At 38.1% G+C, this 18,625-nt stretch overlaps 2 protein-coding genes across 2 annotated transcripts in view; both read left to right on the forward strand.

Annotated features, from left to right (window-relative positions):
- The window catches only part of LOC104586053 (HAD-superfamily hydrolase, subfamily IG, 5'-nucleotidase), a 72,449-nt gene extending 68,792 nt beyond the window's left edge, over positions 1-3,657 (forward strand). The window contains exons 14-17 of the mRNA XM_010243154.3: positions 2,223-2,353; positions 2,727-2,789; positions 2,896-2,974; positions 3,370-3,657. Of these exons, the coding sequence (XP_010241456.1) occupies positions 2,223-2,353; positions 2,727-2,789; positions 2,896-2,974; positions 3,370-3,459 (363 nt within the window). The 3' untranslated portion in view covers positions 3,460-3,657. The remainder of the gene's footprint in view (positions 1-2,222; positions 2,354-2,726; positions 2,790-2,895; positions 2,975-3,369) is intronic.
- A 1,668-nt stretch (positions 3,658-5,325) lies between these two features.
- Positions 5,326-9,838, forward strand: LOC104586054 (two-pore potassium channel 5-like). The gene is made up of 2 exons (XM_010243155.3): positions 5,326-6,872; positions 9,449-9,838. Exons 1-2 carry the CDS (start codon positions 5,836-5,838, stop codon positions 9,615-9,617), a joined length of 1,206 nt encoding a protein of 401 aa, XP_010241457.1. The 5' UTR covers positions 5,326-5,835; the 3' UTR covers positions 9,618-9,838.
- The last annotated feature ends 8,787 nt before the right edge of the window (positions 9,839-18,625 follow it).

Here is an 18,625-nt window from a genome sequence, read left to right on the forward strand (position 1 = left end):
CAATCCAGCCAATTTGGTATCTCAGGAGTCTTAAATCAACGGTTCAGATACTAGTACGCCTTAGGCACATCACTTTGGTTCGAATTCCAAAGAGGATATCATTAACTCCTTCCATGACCACTTGGAGTTGTATGGTAGGGCCTTACGCCAGATGGGGACTGCTCCTTTTACATCTATACATCAGGTAACATAGCCTTTGCTTTCCATGTGCCTTCCCATATTCCTAAGTCTCAGTTCATTAACTCGGGGGCTTCCAAACATATTACTAGTAAGCCAAATTTATTTCAACCGTATAGCCTTATTTCTAGTATAGATAAAGTGAGACTAGCATATGGATTTTTATTTGCCATTGCTGGTCAAGGATTTATCTCTCCTTCATGGTCTTTCAGATACAAATGTTTTGCATGTCCCTAAGCTTCCTATAAATCTATTGCCCATTAGTACCTTTAATATGTCTTTGAACTGCAGTGTAATCTTTCTTCACTCTTGTGTGTTTTAGGATTTGAGTCAATTAGTCTGTTGAGTCAGTCAACTAAAAGCCAAGTTTACTTGTGGCATAACTGTCTTGATCATTTGTCATTTGAGTCTTTGAAATTTCTATTAGCTACTTTATTTAAGTCCATTTCAGTATCAAATTTGCAATTTCAAACATGTCAACTGAGTAAACATTGTAGAACTTTTTCTTCCCATCGTAGTATTTTGATGTTTGGGGCCCCATTACTATAGCGTCTAAGGGTGGGTATAAGTATTTTATTAGTTTGATTGATGACTACTTTAGATATACTTGGATCTATCTTGTACATTTCAAGGAAGAAGTTCCAAGAATTGTAAAGGAATTTCAAGTAGTGGGCTAACTCAAAATAAAAAATTTATGGTTCTTCGATATGTGAACAAACCGTTACAGAAGCTCTACAGCTGGCCAGGGAATTGTGCTTGACATTCACATCGATGCAATGATCAGCTAGGCAAGGGGTGAATAGAATAGATTTGTATTTGGAGATCATCCCCCAGGACGGTTATATGCAAGTCTATATATGATATTGGGGCTTAGCCTATCTCTCAATGGGGGTGTTTGACATGTCTTGTACTAATAGTCATTTTGTTTTCATACATGAATAAATTTTCTGGTTACCAATAAAAAATGTCTTGTACTATAATCAATTGGAGTGGGAGACTCTTTGAGGGCTGAGGTGTTAGCAGCTTTGGAAGGGGTACAAAGGGCCAAAGACCTTAATGTCAAGAAATTGATTATAGAGGGAGATTCTGTGATCGTAGTGGACTGGCTAAAAGAAGACACCTCTAAGATGTGGAGTTACAGTAATGAAAAGAGAAAGTTCAAATGGCTGATCAAGAATATGGAAGTTCAGTATACTTGGGTAAAGAGAAATGCCAACTCTTTTGCTGATGGATTAGCTAGGCAAGGGGTTAATAGGGTTTCTGGGTTCTGGGCTCAGTTGTAATTGTTGTTTTTATCAGTTTGGGTGCATTCCCAACTTCTGGGGAGTTAAGATACCTTAGCTCCTCTTCTTTGTAAGTTCACTACTATTTAATGAAATCTGTTGTTATTGATCAAAAAAAAAATGTCCAAAATGAATATAAATCCTGAATCATTGACAAGGATGACTCCTTTGTAGAGCTGATGTACATGATTGACAACATTCCTGCATTTGGGAAATGGCTCCAATTCTTCTTTGCATTAACTTGATCTTGGTAAAGACTTGGAAAATATATAGAAATTCATGTTGCTTTTGCTTAATTTTGAAAATTTAGCTTGGCTTGTAATATCCTAATTCAATATAAATTGTTATCCCCAAAATGAACCATTATCTATTGCCTGTCCTGGCTATCTGGCATCTTGGGAGGGGGGGATGAGTGGATTCAGATGTCCCATCTGGCATTCTCATGCTTGCCAGCCTGATACTTTACCATTGCACCATGCAATGATGACATCAGTCTTCAGCATGGGAAGAGCTGTTTCTTTCTTGCTTTCATTTGGGGGATGGTGTGTGATTCCATTCACCAGCATAAATAAGTGCTTTTCAAAACCATTCTGAATATTCATCCCTGCGAGGGTTCTCAAACCCAAATTGTTTTACCAGGGTCATGAGACTGAGATCTTCTGTTATACATCCTAGCTTTGATTTTACTTTTCATACTCTGTTCTTTGGTTTTACATTCCTTTAGAATTGGAAAGCATTTGCAATTAACAATGTTTCTTCCAGACTCTTGCTGCAACTAATATGGATGATCAGGAGTTGACAGAAAGCATGCAAAAACTGCTTATTGTAATGCAACGTCTGGATGATAAAATTGCTCCCATGTTAGAAGCAGATGGAGAGTACTTCAATGAGAGGTAAGCCAAGTCTGGAACCCCATGAATAACTGGTAAGCTTGACTTGGTGTGCTTTCATTTCATGAGTCACACAAACGGTTAAATTTCATATATGTCATGTAATCATGTTACATAATGTTGATTAATTAGTTTCCCTAATATAAAATGTGACTTACATGCTGCTGAGTAACCAACTCATGCACAGATCAGGAAAACTTGACCCAATCATATTTCTAAGTTGAGCAGAGCCATTTGATGCCATGGACCATGATTCAATGGACCTATCAGTACTTAATTCATCGAAATCATGAGTTTATATGCTGACTTACCATCTTTTCTGATAGTTGTACTGGATAGTTTGGCTCATGGAGCTCTCTAACATGATGTGTATCAGGTGGGGTTTTCTCTCACGTGCTGGTTTGTGGGATAAAAGTCACTTGATGAGACAAATTGAGAAGTATGTGGTTATGATTGACATTCTCCAATCTGGAATTTCTTCCATGTCTTTCATTTATTCTTTCCCAAATGGTAATTTTGGTTTCTCCTTTCCCCTCCATTTGCAGATATGCGGATATATACACCTCTAGAGTTTCGAATTTCCTACATTATACACCATTCATGTATTTCCGCTCTCAGGAACAGGTAAACCAACCATGCTTTTCTTGAATTTTCAACAGACTGGCTTCTTTAAGTCGAATGGATTTTGAACTGAATTCATGACGAGGAAAATCCAATCAGAGTATTCTTATTTTGTGTATCAGTGAACATGCTAGAAACATCTGTTATTGTGTAATATTATCTAATCATAATGCTGGCGATTTCCAATACATGGAGTGCAAAACCACTGAGAAATATTAACCTTCACAAATACAGATATCACTGAGAAATATCTGTTATTGTGTAATATTCTCTCCTGATTTATCAGGAGGTACGAATGCATAATATTAACCTGTTACACTTCCATTAAACTTTATCTTTGCATTTTAATTTCACCATTTTTTGTATGTACATAATAAGATCTTTTTTACCTGTTGCAGATGCTTGCACATGATTCATATTACTACTATCCTCCACATCTAAACGGATTTGTAGTTGATAGTCTGAGCAAATCTCCTCAAGAATTATAGATTTGGAGTACGCAAGTGGTAGTGGTGATGATTATGACATTGAATTGAATGCCATATTGATCACTTGTGAAGGGCACTTGGAAACATTTTATCCATATTGTACATATTCTTATTGTATATGTGGCTTACTTTGTAGGTGGCATTTCTTATGCTGCATTTTATTGTTTGCATAGAATCTATGGCATTTCTTATGCTGCATTTTATCGTCCTTGGATCCCTTTCATGATGACCACTCATGAACTGTCTAGGTTGGATGTGTATCAGATTCCTACACCAGGAATTCTTGATGGGCACGTAAACACTTTCCTTCATCTAGTTGCTTATTTAAGCATAAATGAATAGCTATGCATACGGATCAATGTTTTTTATCTGGGTTTTATTGATTCAACCGTCAGGATTGCTAATTTCTTGCAACAGTGAGCCAACCAATAGTAGTAGGCAGGAATGGCAGCGGGACGGATTTGGGGAGGGTTTTGTAAATTTTATATCCTATTATTCATCTCCCTATACCTCCCAACCCGAATCCTCCCCAACCCTACCCTTCTTTCATTTTAGAGGGGTAATTCAGATTGACAGTTGGGTCCAAAATCCGCATCTAATTTATCCATCTTCTTAGACCTCCCAACCCATACCCTCAAAACCTTTGGTGGGTTGGATTTTCAGAATCCCTACCCTTCTTGCAAATGAAAATGCAAAACCCTTACTGACCTTACCCTTTCCACATTTAAGGGTGGGGTAATTCGGGTTGGTGGGTTGGATCCAAAACTTGCATCTAATTTTTTATTATATATAAGCAATTGATCAGTAAAATAACATGAACAAACATCAAAATTTCTATTTTTTTTATTAAAATATGTAAAAATACATAATCTATTATCTTTCACATGAGATGCAAAATATTATTAATTCAACACCCAATACATAAGTTCATATGCCTTTTAACAATATATGAATCGTGAGGGTTGGGATGCTCTAGCTTAAAACTGTATTGTATATGGGTTGGAAAATTCCAAAACCTGTCCCCACCCCGAAACCCATTTTTCAAACAAAATGCCACACCATCAAGGTAGATAATAGTAGAAATTACCATCGCTAATGGTGTAGGTCTTGAGGTTCTGTTTGGTTTTAGTCAAAATTGGAATCGGAATGACCTATTCTCCTTAACTGTTTGGTTCAGGCTGGAATCGGATTCGAAAGCAGATTTGGCTGAAATAAATTCTCATTACTAAGGGAGGGAATGGCTATTCACACAAACAGGGAATGCCATTTCACCAAGAATCCAAATCTTCCAATTCCACCCAACCAAAACGGTTGGAATAGGAATAAATTCTAAACCCCTATTCCAACGAACCAAGTGGATCCGGTTGACCTTCTATCATGGTTTTCAAAATTGGACTGGACCAGATGGTCGGACCGGAAAAATCAGGAATCGGTCACGCTTTACCCTAGGACCATTATTTTCTCAAAAACCATTGATTTGGTCAGCAACCACAGATCCAGGTAGTCGAACTGTACGAATCGTTCAATGGTTTGGCCGTTTATTATTTATTTATTTATTTATTTATTTTTTGTCAGAATGGGCATCCATTCAGTTCGAACGGTCGGATCATTCGACCCGAGAACTGGACCCTGAACGGTTTATTCTTCGGTTTGATTTTAAAAACCTTCCCTTCTATAAACCAGTTTACGGATCGAGCTAAAAACTAAAAAAAAAAAAAAAAATCTGCAAGAGCTTTTTGCAACAGTGAACAAGACTACACCATGAGATCAACGAGGCGCTATCTCGTGAATGTGCAATGTACTGCTATTTGCCCCTTTTTATCAGACACCGCTTTTGGAACTATAAGTTATAATGTAATTTAATAATTTTGTGCAATATACCTGGCCTTCTGTTGGTATTTATTTGCGTCACCATGCAAAAGTCGCCCAAGTTTCGAGTGGGGATTGCGTATTTTGCATTTCCATCATTTCATTTTCTAATGACTAATGAGTAATGACTAATGACTAATGCTTTTTGTCCTGTATTATTTACTCATTTTTAAAAGCAGAAGCCAGACTCGGAAATTGATGGCCAAGACTTCCAGGTGTCCATTCCCGTTGTTTCTGCGACGCCATCTCCGGCGATCATTGACCTGAATATTCCACGGAATAAGAATAGCCTGACCCACAAGCAAATCTCAATTGCTTGTTCTCGTTAACCATCTCCATCCATGATTTTTTTTCCCAGTTGGAGCCTTTTAATTGATGGCTCTACTGCTGTTGGTTAACTAATTGCTGCTCTGTTTATCAAGATTCTCCTACCCCTCCTCTTCTCCTGTGATTGTTTTCCGTTTCTTTTTAAAAATTTCAGAAAATCTTGAATGCGTTTCGAATTGGATGGATAGTGAACCGCTCCTCCACTCCCAAATAAACCAAAATCTTGTCAAAGATGGAGAAATCTCATTCGAGAGTCCTCAATCACTGAAAAACAAAGTCACCTTGGACTTGGAAGAAATCGAAAATCAATTTGGTGATATCGTCTCCACATCCTCTTATCAGCTCGAAGGACCTTCAACGGAGTTCGAACCACCGGATGCCCGTAAAAAGACCTGTCTCCACCGCTCCAAGACAGCCCCGGCCATGGCAGTCATGCGAGACCTAAAAAAGAATCAGACCCAGATGCAGGAACCACAGCTCGAGTCCGGTTCCATCATCAGACAGGCCTTGTTCTTCCTCCTAGTATATCTCTCTCTCGGCGTCTTAATCTACTCTTTCAACCGCGACCTGTTCTCCGGCATCGAGACCCACCCCGTCGTAGACGCGCTCTACTTCTGTATCGTCACTATGTGCACGATTGGCTACGGCGACATCGCTCCTCTGACCCCGGCAGCCAAAGTCTTCGCTTGTGGGTTCGTACTGGTGGGGTTTGGCTTCATAGATATATTGCTTAGTGGGCTTGTGAATTATGTCCTTGACTTGCAGGAAACCATGATCTTAACGAGTATTCAAGTCGGTGGAAGCCACAGAGATGGTGGGTTCTCGGCCAAGGACTACATTTTTGATGTTGAGAAGGGAAGGATGAGGATCAGGATGAAGGTGGGTCTGGCATTGGGGGTGGTCTTATTGTGTATTGGCACAGGGTTTATGTTTCTGTGCTTTGTGGAGAATCTGGACTGGGTTGATTCGGTTTATTTGGCGGTTATGTCTGTTACGACAGTTGGATATGGGGATAGGGCCTTTAAGACTTTGTCCGGGAGGTTGTTTGCTTCGGTTTGGCTTCTGTTGTCCACCCTGGCGGTGGCCCGGGCATTTCTGTTTTTAGCGGAGGCGAGGATTGATAAGAGGCACAGGAGAATTGCCAAGTGGGTTTTGCATCGGGACATCACAATTGAGGACTTGCTTGCAGCTGATGTCAATAACAATGGCTTCATCAGGTTGGGTCTTCTGTTGTCATTTTCTTCTCTTTTTCTCCACTAATTTGATTTCCACATATTTCATGTTTTCAGAAGTTCAGAATTCTGGAATCATACTAGTTCAACCTGAAGTTCTTTCTGGAATCATATGGTTATAGTCTATCAATTTCAGTTTCTGGTAGTGATAACTATCTTCTGGTAATTTTGCAAAATTGGACTAGCGTAGATTGAGTTAAAGTGACTGTATCTTCCAGAGGGCTCTGACTGTTGTTTAATTTTTGCAAATTTGTTTGATTTTAAACTCTTTAGGTCCTTTTTATGGTGTTATTACTTTTGATCTTAAAGGAGTGCTTTTGGGTCTTCATTGGTGCCAAATGGTAATTGTAGTAGTTGAACTTTAGACTTCGGAGCAAACAGCAATCTTTTTTCCCCAGTAAATTGCTACATGGCCTTGTATCAATGCAGTAATATTGTGTGTTTGTGTGTGTGTGTGTTTGAATAACATTCTTGTGTCCTTTTATCTGTTCTTTTAATTTTTGTACTTTATTTTGACTTAGAGAGTTTGGTATAAATTTTCTTTGTCTATTGATTCTGATAGTAAAGCCTATTTTGTTACCTCTAGCAAGCAAATCTCTGCAGACCCAAGCAAATTATGTTGAAGATATCCTCAGATAGGAAGCCATTTCTTATGTGTAGTTTTGGAATGATTCTCATTTTCTGGCATGAGCAATACCTCTAGAAGTTTCCTGGTTATCTGGGACAGATCACAGGTGCTTCTGAGACATCTTGATCTGGTGGGAGTACTTATCTTTAAGAAATTACCCAAATAAATTGTTAGGCCACACCATCTTAAATTGAACAAAATTCAGCACATTGCTGAGTTGAAAATATTGTATCAGCATTAATGTTGAGATGCCCAGTACAAACATCTATGCTGGATGTTTCCTTCTGTCTCTTTATAGCATGACTTCGTGTCTTTCAATTTTTGCATCAATGCTGTACTTGGAAGTTGAGGGTTGACAACTATGACCAGAGCATGAAATACTTCACATTTTTCTGTCTGCATTTTAAGCATTCTAAGTGATTGCTTTTGGAAAAATTAAAAAAAGAAGTATACCCAGTGATTTGGATTTCTGAATAGGCTCTTTTCCAAAACTTTCACCGTATTTTTCCAGAGCAAATGATTTGTTTCTAGGTGTTACAATAGTGGTTATCAACAGATATTGGTCAGATCCAACAGACTGTGATCTGAGATAAAGAATGCAGTATTAACACTTTAACAGTAGGAAACTAACAAATTTCAAAATATTATGCATAATTACAAATGGCCTAGACTAACAAAGGTATCTTATTCAACTAGTTTTTACTTGGATGGATTTCCATCAGATTATAAATGTTTATGTAGAAAATAGAGAGGTATTGAATCCCAAAATCCTCTATATCATTACAATTGTTTACTGAAATAGAAGATAGTTGATCTCATCCACATCATCATCATGATCTTTGCATTTCTCAACATAGAAGAAAAAATCATTATCCGCTAAATCATCATTATCTTCTGTCCAAGTGGTTAATTTTCACTCTCATCATCATACAACAATTAAGTTTCTTGCCTTATGACTTCTGCCTTCAGGAATCAGACTTATTTAGCAAAAAAGTAAAAAGAAGAACAATCTCTTACTCTATCCACGAGTGATAAGTTTACAAGCTTTAATCCTTAGAATTTGTGATTTTTTTGAACTTAAAAAAGCATTAAACATAGAACATTTAAATTCAACCACAACCAATTCAGTTTCCATTTTATTAAGAAACTGAATTTAATAACTCACCTATGAAATATAGGGCATCTTTTACAACCAATGTTTGTATTGCACAGGCACCACTCCAATGCCTTGGATTTTGCTTAACCTGTGCACTCTCCCATGTGATGGACCTTGGCACAAGTTGGGCCTCTTTACTTAACTATTTTAATTATGGTCTATCTTTGCAACCTTACCCAACCAAATCTACAAATGGGAGAGCTTAGAACAATTACACTTGAATGAAGTCTGCAATGCACAATATTTACATCATAAATTATATTGGCATCCATATATGGCTCTAGTAGGGGCCATTATTTGGAGTATGAAGGTTGGTTGATATCAAGTCCACTCCCAAAATCCTGGATAGTTGGGACCATATATGTCTCTAATTTTACAAATGAAAGTGTTATTTATCATTTGAATGGTTTAGCAACAATACCTCATGCAACCAGGGTTGTATGGATCCATTAGTCTTCCTAGAAGAGATACTCTAGGCAAAATTGTTGTGGATTAAATAATTTTATTTTAACAACTCTGTAACTTGATATTTTCTGTGACAGTTTACCATGCTTGGTTATCTTTGTTGTAAGATCTCTCCTAGTAGTATCCATAGTATAGTTGAACCGTGTTCCCTGCTAGGCTATCTAGATACCCTTTTTTTCTGTTTTACTCCATTTCTGCTAAAAGCATGGATTAATATTGCTTTTAATGTATAGTTTATCTTCCAATCATTAATTAACTTCTTTTGTTATTCAGTCCTATTAGAAAGACCTCTAATTCTCAATTTTCCTACAGTAAATCTGAGTATGTAATCTACAAACTCAAGGAGATGGGAAGAATTTGTGAGAAAGATGTATTACAGATCTGCAATCAGTTTAACAAGCTCGACCCCAACAATTCTGGGAAGATAACGCTGCCTGATATATTGGAGAGATACAGATATGGGGAAAAATTGGAGATGTAAGTGAAGGATTGAAGGGTGGTATATGTATATAATTTTCCAATGACATTTTACCTAAGTTGCATATGGCCTGTCAATGTCATTTGATGATTGCAACTTAAAAACGAGAAAAAAAAGCATTCATTGGAAGCAAATCAAATTGTAAATGAGCATGGGTTGATTCATTGTTTGGAAGCAAATCAAATTGTAAATGAGTTCGGGTTGATTCATTATATTCTTTTTAATCTCTCTTCTATGCTACAATTGGACTTGTAAATGATTTCTATGTGAAAGAATGGTAGGATCCATCTAATAGACGCCACAAAGGTTGCGGAATGGGTGGGCGAATTTCAAAAATTTTCCTACCTTCTTCCAACTGGGAATCATATTCCCTAAATTTAGAAAACAATATTCAAGGATCATACTTGAACCATAATCAAACCAGCTGTACCAAAAGACAAATGGGAGGAATATACCTGATCCGGAGAAGCAGTATCTCCCAAAGTTGGTGTTCACGCCCAAAGAATGCACCAAGAACCGTTCCTGCTGAAGATGACACAGTTGTGGATGGAACAGAACCAACAGGGTGCGTCCTACACACTGGATCCTTCACAAGAATCCTCTGGAAACACTAAACACTGAATCTTTTTAGTCTTTGTTACAAGACTAATGTCAAGAACAGATTTCTTGACTTTCTTTTTCTACAAAGATCAAATCTTGGAAGGGTAGATGGCGGCGGCAGGAGAAGAACTCCAAGAGCGAAAAAGGGCTGAACTGCTTCTTCTTCCTTTTCTGGAGTATGAATGAGATCCTTTCTCAAATCGCAGGAGATATCCTATATCTCTTCAAAAGGTGGTTCGAAATCTGATGATTTCTCTCTCTTAGGGTTTCTCCTCTTTTCTTCTTGATTAAGAAAGCTCCTAATGAGGAGTTATCCCAATCCAAAACAGTATTTGGATAGGGGATTATCTTAATCCTATCTGCATATAAAGTTAGCTTACTCCTGATCTTATCAGGAGGTTACCAGATTCAAATCTAATTTGAATTTGGTCTCCAAGAGTGGATAAGGCTAAAGGCCCAATCCTTTTACTAACATTAATCTCAGATTCGCCCCATGGATGGGTGATCATATCAGCCCACCTCTAAATGGTCTTTCGGCCCATTAAGTGTTCAGTGTCTAAATACTTTCCAATCTGCTACCCAGTTGGGCTTCTTTGTATGGCGTGGGACCCAAGCATTGATCTACACACCAGCCACATGGGTTCGGCCCAGCCAAATTCACTGAAAAACTCAATGAACCCCTTAAGTCCATCACATGGACCCTATGGGCCCAACACTTACATTAAGTGGTCCCTGGGCCAAGCCATCTTATAAAAACCTAGGGACTATAGGCAGGTGCAAGATTAGCCCATCAGTTATTATCCTAAATGGTCTTACACTTAACCTCTCAGCCCTTAATGATCAAGCACTGCCCGACAAGAGAAGACCTCTCCCTCGGCTACAAGGAACAGTGCCGCACTCTCCTCTTATATGGATCCCGGGAATTAAAACCATTTGCAAACAATTTGAAACCGTATATATATATAAATATATTAATTTTGCAAAACAAAATTCCAACGATTGAAATCAACTGCCGGCAGTTTGGTTTCCATCAGAGAGAGTGCATTCCCGATCATTACCCTTTGTCCGACAAAGTGGCTGATTCTGTCACTATGATCACCCACTCAGATGAATTCTCAAACTGCCCCAACATACCTAGGTTTTGATCCCCATCTAAGGATCTCACTGATTGGCATATCAAAGACAGCCTGATCTGACACCTAGTGAAGTGTCATAATCGAGTCTAGGGGTCAGGTGTAACTTTCCAGTTTTGCCCATCTGTCTCCAAGGTCCAGGGCAACACTGGAAATCTGGTCCGGTTCAAGGATTCAAGTAATCCCATACTGCATGTGCCTCGGGTCTTACCCTGGTGGCTGAGATAGGCCATCCCAACACTTGGTGGCACACCAGTATCAGCCTTGGTAGGATAAATCTCCCCAGACTTATCCAACGGCTGTGAACATTTAAAACTAGCACGAATCTCTATAAAAGTCCAATTTTAGGGTTTTGCACAGAATTAAACCAAACAACATGAATCAAACATGCACTTTATTTATTTCCACTAAATAACAAAAGTACATCAAATCGGATTGAAGCTAAGGGCATACAAAACTATCTAACACAATGCTTATCATGCATTGCTGGAGCTTAGTCATCATAATTAGGATATCGATTTTGAATACGGTGAGTGTAAAGTGGCAGTATAATTTGAGTCTCATTTCTTTACAGAGCCAAACTAAGGATAAGTGGTCTGCTCATGCAGAGTAATTGACAATTGCACAGTACTGATTGGTGACCAAATAGCACATGGCCTCACTATTTTTGTAGTTCAAACTTCAAAGTACAACACTTTGTTGAGGAAGTTATTATTATTGTTACTGGTAAGATACTAAGATCATCAAATCTTCCATAGGGGGGCCTATTTTCTCAATGCAAGGATCGTTGTGCAAACTTGATACCAAAATGGGTCCTAGACTCTATAAGTTCTATGTAAAAATTGTTGGAAGGGTTAGAATCCATCATATGGATGGCCAAACCATGTTAGATGGCTGGGCAAATTTTCAAAATTTTCTAATCCTTTTAGGAATTGAATTCGTTATATTTTGAAAAACTGCATTCTTTAGGATCAGTCTTGCATTGAACTAGACTATATTGAAATCAAACAAAAAGAGAGATTTGTACCTGATATGGATACTATAAACGCAGATCCCAAGGTAGAAAGTTCACACCCAAATCAATCCTAAAATCAGCCTCCACTAAAGATGATGTAGTATATAAGTGAAGTTAATTCAGTAATATAGTTTTTAGTAAAACTAAGATCCAACTACTTTGATTGAAGTGAGGATGATGAGCCTAATATTCCTTGAAATTTTCTTGCAAAAATCAAAGAAAAAATTATCTAAATCAGTCTTAGATAGCTAATGTCGAACTAGAAAAAAACTGGGAGACAAAAGAGTGTAAAGATAACCAAAAACTGCAAAAATAAAAAACTGTCTTGGACTAGTTCGCCCTCTCCTCTTTTATAATCTCTTATGGAGCTATCTCCTAATCTAATTATGAAATAATCCAGATCTAAATTAGATCTGGACTTTAATTAGAGATATGCCTTATATCTTCTTATAAGATTAGGTGCTCCATACCTAGATCCAAACCCATATTCGCCCCATGGCAGATGACAACTTAAGTTGTCATGTGGCAGTTTAATTAATCATATTAATTATGGGCCTTAGGCCTGTCAGTTATAAGGCTCACGATCAAAGGGTGTTGCATGGCTAACTTAGGCCTGATTTGTATGGTGTGGAATCCCATAATGAGCTCACGTAAGTCCACGAGTTTGGTTCAACCTCTGTGAAAAGGCTTGGCCGAATTCACTGTTAAACGCAGAAACCCCTAAGCACATCACTATGGGCTCAATATGGGCCCAACTTTACACTTAAATGATCATTGAATTCAGCCATCCTAGGAAGATTCAAGAATAATGGACTTAAGTAAGATAAACCACATTAGGTAATCAACCTTGTAATGGTCTCTTACACTTAAGCTCTTGGCCCATAATGATCAAATACTATCCAACAGGGAATGACCTCTCCCCTGGCTACAAAGTGTAGTGTCACACTCTCTACTTGGATGGATCCCAGGAATTAAAACCTTTTGCATACATTTTTCATAAAACATTAATATATATTTTGCAAAATATATTATATTTTGCAAGTAAATATAATAAATATATTATATTTATTATATTATATATATAATAAATATATTTTGCAAAATCAGATTTCAAACACAGTTGAAATTCACTATCGGAAGTTTAGGTTTCCATCAGAGAGAGTGTAAACCCTATCGTTCACTTTGTCTGACAAAGGGGCCGATCCAATCATTATGATCACCGACTTAGGTGAATTCGCATACTGCCCCAACATACTCAAGTTTTGACCCTTAATAGATCTCACTAATTGGCATATCAAAGACAGCCCAATCAAATACCTAGTGTAGTACCATAATCAAGTCTAGGGGTTATGTATAACTTTTCAGTTTTGCCAATCAATCTCCAAAGTCCAAGGCATAACTAGAAAATGGTGTAGGTTCAGTGTTTCATCCAAACACACACTGCATGTGCTTTGGTTCTAACCCTAGTAGCTAAGACAAACTGCCACAACTTCTTTGACAGCACATTAGTGTTAGTTTCGATAGGATAAACTCCCCAAATCTATCCAATTGCTGAGAACATTCTAAACTAACAGAAGTCTCGTAAGTGTCCAGTTTAAGGGGTAATTACATAGAAACATACCAATGCCAACATGAAACAATAATGTACTTTCATTCATTTACAATAAATGTATATGTATATCAATCTTATTGGATTTAAGGGCATATACACTGTCTAATAGATATATCTTTTAACTATGCACATAGAAGAGAGGGCTTTTAATGAAACGAGCTTATGAACAGAAATAATAAAAGATAATTTCTTTATTTAACTTAGAAAGTAAAGAGTAAAATCGACATGCAAATAACCAGATGAAGGGTGAAAGGGGGCAGTCTGGATGAGTTGGAGACAAAATCATGCACATCAGGCTAGGCTACCTATCAGGAGTGGACACACCATTGTTTACTATGACCCCATCTTTACTGAGCACTGTGATGGGTTGTCGAAGCCTTCAAAATTAGTACTAGTCCCACAACAAAATATTTGTAGTAAAAGTGGTACAAGAAAGCAATAATCTCTCAGTCGAATGAATAATATAATTGAGTGAGAAAATTAAAAAACTAAAATTAAAAGAACAAGAAAGCAATAGAAAATTCAACTAACAAGAAGTAACCAGTCTTACCGAATTCTGGTTCAAGGGTTCGATTTAGTCAATTGGCCATCGATTATAGGTAAACTTCAGTGGTCTTGCAATTCAAGCATTTAACCTTAGATTTATTAGGATAGCCATAATAAACCTTGCGTTTTCCTAAATTAGCTGACCAAACCCAGCATTCGATCAACACTTATCACTAATCGACTGGGTACGATAGCGTTCCATATCAACTAATGATAGCATCAAGCTTTGTGAAAATAGTTAAACCAAAATAACAATAATTGAGATAGCTGCAATTATCGAATTCTGTTCCATCGATTCCCTTTAGGTTAAAACATGTCAATGCATTGGTCAAAGACTGTCACGAACAATTGACCCAGAAATATATTAACCTAATTGCTACTTGTACCACTATTCGTGACAATTACGGATCACCGAATCATGGATTGCAGTAGAAAAATCAACATTAATTCAGTTTGTCAGACTAAATAACATTAATCATCCAATGAAAATATGCACAAGAATCAATGAATACTTGAATTAGAAAACAAGAACTTAAATCAAATACAGAACCTCACAATGACTCAATCGAACCTCCCCCCTTGAACCAGAAAAGAGAAGTTTAGCTGCTCATGATCTTCGAACTCTCCATGCTCTGCTTCTCAGTGGCCGAACTGCTCTCTTGGTAGCTTGAGTTGCTTGAATGATCTCTAGGATCTTGGATTGATGTGATGCTAGAACTGGTCCGCTCCCCCCCTTTATATAGCTTTAGGGGGAGGGGCTCTCTCCAACTCCTTCTAGGAGATTAACCTCAAATTAGAAAGTCCTGATCTGTTTTGAACTTAATCCTATCATATCTCTTATCTAGTGATCTAATCCAATCTTCTTATATTTATACGATTACATTCAAGAATTTAAATCTAATAAGACTCTCATTCTGGAGGTTACATTTGAAATTGGGACTCTAAGCTCTTGAACTCGAGTTGGGCTGCTTTAAAACTTGGGCTGCTACAAGATTCTTCTACAAGTTGGGCTTCAGCTGTGAAATGGGTCTGGCTACGAACTTGCTCTGACTTCGGGCCCGATTTCATATTCGATGCGGACCGATCCTGTCAAAACCCAAAACATAAAAGTTGTGGGCCTTTCTTTCATCTTTCTGATGCCTCTTGAATTGTCCAATTCGGAGTCTGGAATTGAGAGTTATGCCCAGATTACTGACTGTTGTTGCCGAAACTGTGCAAAATCATCCGAATTGCCCTGTTTTCTTCCAATTGCCTTTTTTTCTTGCCCTGAATCGAAATACAAGAGTAATGAGTCCATTTAAGTGCCAAATTGATGTAAAAGAGTGAATATTAGGGGATAAAAATAGGGTACTTTTTAGTCTCATCGAATCCCCCCACACTTAAACTTTGCCCGTCCTCGGGCAAGGCAAAACTCAAGCAAAACAAAAGAAACTACCTACTGATTTTCAATCTTTCTTTCTCTCAACATAAAGCCTGATCCATTGCATGCTTCGGTCCAGACTTGGTATCCTTCCCATTTTCCATTTATTTTTTCCTTTTTCTCGTCCAAGAGTGATCGCAAATCACCATTCCTCATGGTACCAAGTTAAATCGACAGTCAAGGAAACAAGCCTTCCACCGGCTGAACCTTCTTGGGCTGAACAAGTACCCATTACTTTAACAAACCTATTCAGCCAGATTCAATTATCTTTCTTTGTTTCTTAGGTCAAAACAAGAAGTGTTATTGCCATAAGCTTGCTATGTGTCACATCTCCACCACTTAGTATGAATTCCAAGGATCTGAGGGTTAGAATGGGGTTGGGGTTCTAGGGTGAGTGCATTTTATGCTCCATCTCACCCTTGCTTTCGTTTCTAGATGTGAGTGCATTTTATGCTCCATCTCACATTAGTCACGAATTTTATTTTATTTTTTTTAATGCACAAGAATCACAGGGTCTCGCCGCCTGATCCATGAATTTATTGATCGTGGTCTCAATATGCCTAACACAACAAGTTCTAGAATAATCAAACCATGTTTGACAGATAATTATGCGAAAAATCAATCAAACCCTTATGCAACTTGCCTATTGATCGATTAAAATAATGAGGTACCATATGCAGCCAAGAGAGATTTAGTTAGTCATGCTTGCATCCTATCCTATCTATTCAGCATAGGCACATGATTCCTGATAAGTTGAAATCGTTCAAGGATAAGCTTCCAGGGAGCAGAAATTTCAAAAGGTAAGGTTAAGAAGTGATGATCGAAGCATGCTAGGGTTATCACAAATTTCCATCAGGTTTCCCTAATCCCCCCACACATAAGTTATACATTGTCCCCAATGTATGTGATCATGCATAAAGTAGAAGGATTTGGGGGTACTTCCCTGTTCACCTTGTTAGGTTCTTGCTAAACACAAAAATCAAAACCAAACAAAATAACAAAATTAACTAAACACAATGGGTTGCCTCCCACAAGCGCAATTGTTTAACGCCGTTATGCTCGACGTCCTCCTTTGCTTCTTCAACTCGATGAATAACGAGGAATGTCCAACGAGATGTCTACCGTAGAAGAGACATCTGCATCATCATGGAACAACTTCAATCGATGCCCATTCACCTTGAAAACCTTACCTGTATTGAGACTTTTGATCTCTACTGCATCATAAGGAAACACATCAGTCACAATATATGGACCCATCCACCTGGAATGCAACTTACCTGGCATGAGTTGGAGTCGAGAATTGTACAATAAGACCTTTTGTCCAATTTTAAATTGTTTTCTTGAGAGTAAATTATCATGGAACAATTTGGTCTTATTTTTGTAGATTCTTGAATTTTCATATGCCTCTAACCTCAACTCTTCCAGTTCTTGCAATTGGAGCTTCCTTTCCTTCCCGGCTTCTTCCATATTCATATTGCATCGCTTGATTGCCCAATAGGCCCTATGTTCAATTTCGACCGGCAAGTGGCAAAATTTGCCAAAAATTAACCTGTAAGGGGACATCCCTATTGGGGTTTTGTAAGCTATTCGATATGCCCAGAGAGCATCATCTAGACGTAGGCTCCAATCCTTCCTTCCCGGATTCACCGTCTTTTCCAAGATGGATTTTACCTCTCTATTGAAAATTTCAGCTTGCCCGTTAGTCTAGGGGTGATAGGCAATGGCGAATCGGTGATGCACCCCATACCTTCTCAACAAGGCTTCGACGGGTCTATTGCAGAAGTGAGTCCCTTGATCACTTATGATGGCTCGAGGAATGCCAAACCTACTAAAGATGTTAGATTTGATAAACCCTACAACACACTTTGAATCATCAGTCTTTGTGGCTTTTGCTTCCACCCATTTTGAGACATAATCGACTACCAAAAGTATATAAGAAAAACCACAAGAGGGAGGAAAGGGTCCCATGAAATCAATACCCCAAACATCAAATATTTCACATATAATAATGGGTGTTTGGGTCATCTCATTCCTGCGAGATAGTGTACCTGTTTGCTGACATCTTTCACAATTTTTACAAAACAAGTATGCATCTCTAAATAGGGTTGCCCAATACAGCCCACTATCTAAGACCTTTTGAGCAGTCCTCTTTGGCCTAAAATGGCGACCACAAGCATAATTATGACAAAAAGTCAGAATCGACATCTGCTCCTCCTCAGGGACACACTTCTTAATCATTTGATCATAACAGAATTTCCATAGATAGGGTTCATCCCATACATAATATTTTGCCTCGTACCTGATTTTGTTCCTCATGGATTTGCTAAGGTCATTAGGCAAAAATCAGGTGACCAAGTAATTCACAATATCAACATACTATGGAACTATACCTTTCATGTGAAACAACTGCTCATCAGGATATAACTCATAGATGGGTGAGGAGTCCTCATCTTTCACCAACCTACTTAGATGATCCGCCACCGAGTTTTCAGCTCCCTTTCGATCCTTAATTTCTAAGTCAAACTCTTGGAGCAAGAGTATCCACCTTATCAGCCTCGGTTTTGACTCCTTCTTTGCTAGTAGGTATTTCAAAGCTGCATGGTCAGAAAATTCAAGTACTTTAGAGCCAAGCAAATATGATCGAAATTTTTCTAAAGCAAACACAATAGCCAGTAGCTCCTTTTC

This window comes from Nelumbo nucifera, chromosome 4 (assembly GCF_055504915.1).
Source record: "Nelumbo nucifera cultivar China Antique chromosome 4, China Antique-T2T, whole genome shotgun sequence".
NCBI lineage: Eukaryota > Viridiplantae > Streptophyta > Magnoliopsida > Proteales > Nelumbonaceae > Nelumbo > Nelumbo nucifera.

What these genes read in the sequence shown, in the direction of transcription:
- LOC104586054 (XM_010243155.3), top strand. Translation starts at nt 5,836, where the DNA reads ATGGATAGTGAACCGCTCCTCCACTCCCAAATAAACCAAAATCTTGTC. An exon ending in AATAACAATGGCTTCATCAG is followed by an intron (nt 6,873 to 9,448) that starts GTTGGGTCTTCT and finishes ATTTTCCTACAG; the next exon opens with TAAATCTGAGTATGTAATCT.